Consider the following 7,074-nt stretch of genomic DNA (forward strand, 5'->3'; position numbering starts at 1 on the left):
TAAAGCATCGCAATGCACCACATGCCATTATTTTCTGAGAGCTTAGAAACTCAAGATATTCATACAATATGTTTTTCTTCCTTGGGATTCAAAGTGAAATTTTTTGTTACACCATAGACATTTATTTATGTTTTTGAACAAGGAGCGACAAGTGACACCCGCAAAAAAAAAAAAGGAGCGACAAGTGACAAGGGGACCCAAGGCCGGTGGCTGACAAGTGGGACCCGTGGTCGGTGGCGTGGGCCTGGCGGGCGGGCCGTCCGACCGTGGGCGCGCGTGCGGGCATCCATCTCATCGACCGCTGGACCGGCTGGCCCATCCTACTCGCACCACCACCCGCTTCGACGGCCTAGTGAAAGTGATGGCGCTGTAGCGCAGTGGTGGCAGTGTAGTGGTACCTGCCCTGCCTTCCCCTCCCCGCTCCCTTCGCCCGCAAGGCCAGGCCCCCTACCTCCATTGACAATTTCCGCCCCCGTCCCCGCCCCCGCCGCGCCGCGCCGCGGGGCTCCCCTCCGGCGCGCCCTCCCCCGATGGCCGCGCAGGCGATCCACCAGTTCGCCGAGTGCATCACCTGCCACGCCTGGAGCCCCGACCACTCCAGTAACGCCCTCTCCTCCCCCTCCTCCCGCACCCTCCCCTCTCTCCCCCCGCCCCTACGCTCTAGATCTCACGCCCGTTCGATTCGCCCCCCCGTTCGCCGCGCCCGTCCTAGCCCTGTAGGATAACCCGCGGCCGCGCCCGATCGGTAGCCGTAGCCCGTATGCGTCGGGTTCAGGGCGGATTCCTAGGGTTTCGGGCGGGCTCGCGGATCGCCGTTTCCCAATCATCCCATGTCGAATGATTATTTATGTCGTGGAATAGCCAGTAGGTGGTCCGCTGGTTTCCGCTTTCGTGCGACCCTGGCATGGTGAGCGTTTCGTGATTTATGGGCTGTCGGTTGGTGCCAGGTAAATGCCCTCTTGCGGTGCTCTCGGCGATACCATATTCGGATGGTACATTCAATCAATCAGTCACAGGTGATTTAGTTTTTTCATGTTTGAAACCCCTCTCACATCTGTGAGGCACCATGCATATCATTTCTCGCTGGTGAATGGTGAGCGTTTCATGATTTATTTATGGGCTGTTGGTTGGTGCTATGTAGTAAAAATGGCTTGTTACTGTATTGAGGTAGCATAGGTGACATGGATGATGGATCAGTCCCAGGTGGTTTGGATATTCATGTTGGCCACCTTCTCACAGGTGTGTGCATCCATGACTGAATTTGGGTATTTAGAACGAAATCTGAGAGCTGACCAAATGAAATGGGCGTTTTCTGTGAATTAAACCGACGCGCGTATTGCCTCGCCATAATTCTGTTGCCTATCATGACCTCATGTGCTCCTGAAAATAGTCTTCAGATATGCCTTTCTGCCACTAGCTAGCTGCTGTGTTTACATGTTGTCCCTTGAATTGTTTATGGGAAAAAAAATACAGCAGTAGATCATACAATCTGCCTGTAATGACAAAATCTCAATCGCTGCCTTCTATTGCACTACTGTTGTCATTTTCATTTATAAATGCAGGCCCCTTGCCCTCTTATCAGTTAACTTGACTCGGAACCATTTCTCTCTTTCAGTGATTGCCTTCTGTCCAAATACCACAGAAGTACACATTTATAAGTTTTTCACAGACAAGTGGGAGAAACTTCATGTTCTTGCAAAGGTAGACTTTCCTTATTTTCTTTCTTGCATGTGCAGTAGTATCTGCACTTGAGCTGTCTCTTTCTTCTCCATTGAACATTTCCATTTGCTAGTTTATAAGTGTATTACATTAACATCTTTATTTTTATTGTTATATCTTGTAGCATGATCAGATAGTGTCTGGAATAGACTGGAGTAGATCTTCCAACAAAATTGTGACTGTTTCACATGATAGAAATTCGTAAGTGTTTGGTCATAATTTCTAATGTGCAAGTAAATAGTCTGTTTTTTAGTCCAAAGAAGATAATTATATCTGTTTCCTTATATTCCTTTATTTACCTGCAGATATGTTTGGACACAAGAAGGACAAGATTGGGTACCTACGCTTGTTATTCTCAAGCTAAACCGTGCAGCTCTATGTGTCCAGTGGAGTCCAAAAGGTTCTGCCAATAGCCTGCCTTCATACATCTATCCCGAATGCATTAGGAGTATCTATTTCGTTGCTGAATGATCAAATTCTCCAAGTAGATATTGTTTCCCATTGTTTGTTTCATGCAATCTATTTTTTGTACTTATGTTCCTTAGTTGGTTATGAAAACTTGTCTCCCATGGTAGAACATAGCTGCACATGAACTATTTAGCAATGAACCATAAGTGAAACATATGTAGCTGGATATTCCTCACACCATTGTTTATAAGGCGTCCCGCCTTGGATGCTTAGGCGGTAAGGTGCCCTGCCAGCACCTTGCAATTATGCCGGCTTTAAGCGCTTAGGCGTCCACATTAGGTGCTTAGGCGTCAGGGCAGTTGCCGGTTGGTGCTCACCTTAGGCCGCCTTACAAACAATGCCTCACACTTTAAACTCCTTTCTAAAAGTTTCTGTTGTTTGCAGAAAATAAGTTTGCTGTGGGAAGTGGTGCTAAGTCTGTATCCATTTGCTACTATGAACAAGAGAATAACTGGTATTGGTCGCTGCCACTTCCACTAGTCGTGTACCTGTTTTGATTAACTTGTTTTTCAATTAGTTATGCCCACTGCACTAATTGATGAGTGTTTTCTTCTGTTCAGGCAATTATTGAAGTTGATGTGTCACTCTTGATGTGCGTTCTTTGAACTACTTTGATTTTCTCTTATGGTACAGGTGGATTAGCAAGGTTATTAGGAAGAAGCATGAATCTTCTGTTACTAGTATCGCGTGGCATCCAAACAATGTGAGCATAATATCATGCCTCTCCTTGAAGTAATTTGAGCATAATCATCAGTAGGGAAACATAAGGGACAATTATCTAGGGGGTGCATTCATTATATTTTTGTTCTTTATCTATTGGGAGTAGTGAAAAAGATCATATGCGGTTTGCCCCTCTATAATGAGAAATGCAACATAAAAGAGTAAAGTAAAGGTGCCCTTATCTGACTGTACCCCAGTTAATTTGTGCTGTTGTCTGCCACTGGCTAGTAGCATACCTCCTATTCGCATCAGATGATTGGATGAACTTATTTGATGTGATTTTGTTTGGTGTAGACGCCATGTATATGCACGACCCGTTTATTGGACGTAATGTTGGTTTCTCTGCTTTCATCTAATTTCAGATACATCTTGCAACAACTTCTACTGATGGTAAATGCAGAGTGTTCTCCACTATCATCAAGGGTGTAGATACAAGGTGGACCTTGCCATTATTTTTGAACTGAAAACCTTGCCATTAACACAGTCAGTACACATTCCAAATGCTTTAGCTGTCTCATGCTTTCTCTCTTTCTGATTAGGGGACCACACGCAGGTGCCTCAGTGGATTGGAAATTCGGAGAGGTATTTGCTATTCATTGATCCGTTAGTTCATAATATGCTGTTCCTTAGCAAGTATACATCTCACGTACCAAATCTGCTTGCCAATTTCTTTATTCGCCTTATAGACTAATGGCATGCAATTGAACGTGCATGGCTTTTGCCAATAGTAACCTCCTATCAACTTTGTTAGCACTTTGCACCCCATCTACGGCTAAAAATAAGAAATAATCTGCTGATTCACAAAGTTTGTTTTCAACCATGTGGTGGCATTTTTTATATTAAATACTTCCCCAACTCTTCTATTCTTGGGAGGCTAAGAATCCAGATCAATATGGTTCAGAATGTTCCACAGGACTATGCTTGCAGTGTCTTATTAATCTGTGTTCTTTCTTGTTAAGTTGCTAGTCGTGCTTGTAACATTTTCTCCTATTTGGATGCAGCAAATTGCTCAACTTGATCTATCACCTACATGGGCATTTGGTGTAAGGTGGTCGCCAAGTGGAAAAACATTGGCCTATGCAGGTTTTTCCACCTAGCTTCTTGTTTATATGGGTGCCACTGATTTGCATTACTTCTCAGCAGCCATCTAGGCACAAATTGTTTACGAACTCAACATAATTACCTGCCAAGGGTTTTCACAATCTTATTCTTGTAATTAGTGAACCTCTTCCATTGTGGTATTTGAACTTCCAAAATTTTATTAATAGGTCTCTTCATAATTAAGGTTTGTCCTAATCATTTTAGGCTAATGAGATTATTATTGGTTTCTTGATGTTCTATTTTTAACTTTCTCCTAACTGAATTTGGGTTCCTTTGTGAGACTATTGGCCCTTTGGTCTATCCATGCAAAGTATCTAAGTAGCTGCAGATTCCATGCAAACTTTTGCAGACACTGAATTGATTCTTGTTGTGTTATTTCCAGGGCACAGTTCCATGATTTATTTCGTTGATGACGTTGAAGGGTCTCCTGCTGTGCAAAATTTGGCACTGCGTGATCTGCCTCTCCGTGATGTGGGTCAGCATTTTCCCTTTTGCTATTGTTTAGTTGCATGTGGTGATCTCCACATTTCATTAATTGAGTGAACTCTTCCAAATTTCAGATTCTTTTTGTTTCTGAAAAGATGGCGATTGGTGTTGGATTTGACTGCAATCCTTTGATCTTTGCTGCAGATGAGACTGGACTTTGGTAAGAAAATTGTGCATAGCAACTGTTTTGTTAAATTAGCTGCACTTTCTCTTCATTCTAGCAGTGCTTTGAAGTGGCCATTGCTTCCTGTAAAAACCATGTCAACTGTTAACTTCATTTTGAGGCACCTTCAGCTTGCTAATTCTTACGGTCTCATTGTACCTAGGAAAAAATATTCCATTTCAATCTTTGACAAATGACACTAATTAAAGTTCAGGGTTTGCTAGTAGCTCTTGATACCCAGGTCTTAAAGTTTTTCTCTCATGGACATGTTCTTTTTGACAATATGTATTTACATATTTGTATCCTATAGGAGTTTTGTCAGATATTTGGATGAAAGGAAAGTTACTCCATCAACTTCAAAAGCCTCGCAGGTGCCTCTTATGCTTATCAGGCCTCTCTGCTGTATGTTGTTATATGTGTTTGCTATTTATCCCTTGTTCATGAGATTGTTCTGTTTGCATCTGTAGAAGTAGGGTGAACTGCTTCCTGAATGGTTGAGTACAGGTTAAATTTGCTGTAGGCTATATGCGATTTTATGTGTGCATGAGTGTGAGATCTTCTGAGATGGTGTCTGGTTAGTTATCTAAAGTTGGGTTTCCTTTGCATGAACAATCTGATCCATGGTCCTTCTACTTGGATGTCAAACATTTCGAGCCCCCCTAGATTTTGTTAAGGAACAGTAACTTGAGTGAAATGGGCACACTGCAGTGCTGCACACGGTTGCTGGTCTGACTCTGATTTTGGCACTGTTCTAACACAAGTACGAACAAATGACTTGCTATGGTCTCGTCTGACTTTTGTATGCTGCTGATTTTTAATGATGGAAGTAAATTGTCAGTTTTCCGATGCTTTTGTAGAACTATATACCGTGAGTTGGTGCCTGCTATAATATAGGATAAACTATTTCATGCGTATGATCTGCTGCAATTTTATGGCTACAGACGCTGAAGTTGTAAAGACTGTGTGGAAGAAAGAAACATTTCTTGTAGCTAACGTTAGAGCTATGCTAACATCTTTGTTAAAAGGAGGCATGGGGCTAATACTAAATGAATATATTATGTTTCAGCTCTCAGAGGCCCTTGGAAAGTTGTACGGCCAATCGAGGCAAGGGTCGAGCAGCGACACTGTCGAACCATCGAAGCCTCGAGGCGGCGCTCATGAGAACTGCATAACGTACTTCCCTGCTTCCATCTGTTTCCACCATTTTGCCGTTCTAGTGCCGCTCTTTTGTCTCTGATATATAATTCTGGTCTTCTGTATCCTCAGTTGCATCGTGCCGTTGAGAAAAGGGAGCGAGAGTATTGTCAAACGGTTCAGCACATCAGGTTGAAACAAGACTAACTGACCTCTCCTAGCCCATTCCAGTTTTTTCTGTCTGAAGGATGTGTTGTGTTGACACCCCTTTAATACTGTCTGTGCCTCGTGGATGTAGGGCTGGACGGCAAGATTGTGGTATGGGATCTGGAAAATCACATCACCATTCCAAAATAGACCCTCGGCGGATGGCGGGCGGGCCCTGCAGGTTTTGGAAGATCCAGGGCCAGGGCAAGGTAGATTGCTTATTTTTTGTTGTACCTGTACACAAAAACAATTCCTTTAGCCAGCTCTTTAGCGTAGGGGGCCATCACTACTATAAGTTGGCTTTCATATTTTTGGAACCAGTTCCGTCCTTCTCTCTGAATTTCATCATCTGTAACACCTGTATAATCCTAGTTAGGTAGGATGCAATGTCATAATTCCATACCCCCTCCCTTCCTCTCTGTGTTCGACTTTTCACACCATATAAAAAACCCCTGGCTGGTTTGGAATTCACCCGAATGAATACTATTCTGCTTCGCCTCACACTCGGCCACGATTATTTAGTTGGGGCCTGCAGACCATCAGTACCAGGCCGATGATGGAAACTGTGGGCATTTCTGTGTAATTTAGTACATGAGGAGGCATGAAATGAGGCCGTGCTGCAAGGTGGCTGTGGGGACCGGCCGCCCTCCCTGGTCGCCGATCCCCATGCTCTCACTCCGCTTCACCCGACTGTTTGCCATCATTCATTCGAGACATTCCTTTGCGCCGGGCCGGTCGCCTCGTATGCGGCCGTACATGCGGCCAAGGGCTAGTTGCTCTCGCTTTGCTTTGCTTTGCTCCCAAGGATGCAGCACTATACATGCAAAAACCACAAGGCGTCTCGGTATTGCCAGGTTTGCGCCGTGCTCAGTCGCATGAACCAAGACAGGAGCAGCCTTCTGATTGGTTCGTGTTCCTTTCCTCTTTGCAATATTACAAAAGCAAATCGTACTACTAATATTTAACACACTACTTTTACTTAGGCTCAATGACCCAATGCATGCATGCATGGATTACATGGGTGATGTGACGATATATAGTAAGTATATATGATGTTCAGTTGGCTGCACTAGATG

General features: G+C 44.0%; 1 protein-coding gene across 1 annotated transcript; it reads left to right on the forward strand.

Annotated features, from left to right (window-relative positions):
- The first annotated feature begins 411 nt into the window (after positions 1-411).
- Positions 412-6,469, forward strand: LOC123172721 (actin-related protein 2/3 complex subunit 1B-like). The gene is made up of 15 exons (XM_044589653.1): positions 412-600; positions 1,616-1,701; positions 1,844-1,920; positions 2,025-2,119; positions 2,572-2,641; positions 2,821-2,890; positions 3,270-3,343; positions 3,447-3,489; positions 3,909-3,990; positions 4,391-4,479; positions 4,569-4,654; positions 4,968-5,028; positions 5,724-5,830; positions 5,924-5,982; positions 6,090-6,469. Exons 1-15 carry the CDS (start codon positions 531-533, stop codon positions 6,146-6,148), a joined length of 1,128 nt encoding a protein of 375 aa, XP_044445588.1. The 5' UTR covers positions 412-530; the 3' UTR covers positions 6,149-6,469.
- The last annotated feature ends 605 nt before the right edge of the window (positions 6,470-7,074 follow it).

This window comes from Triticum aestivum, unplaced genomic scaffold (assembly GCF_018294505.1).
Source record: "Triticum aestivum cultivar Chinese Spring unplaced genomic scaffold, IWGSC CS RefSeq v2.1 scaffold331812, whole genome shotgun sequence".
Lineage (NCBI taxonomy): Eukaryota > Viridiplantae > Streptophyta > Magnoliopsida > Poales > Poaceae > Triticum > Triticum aestivum.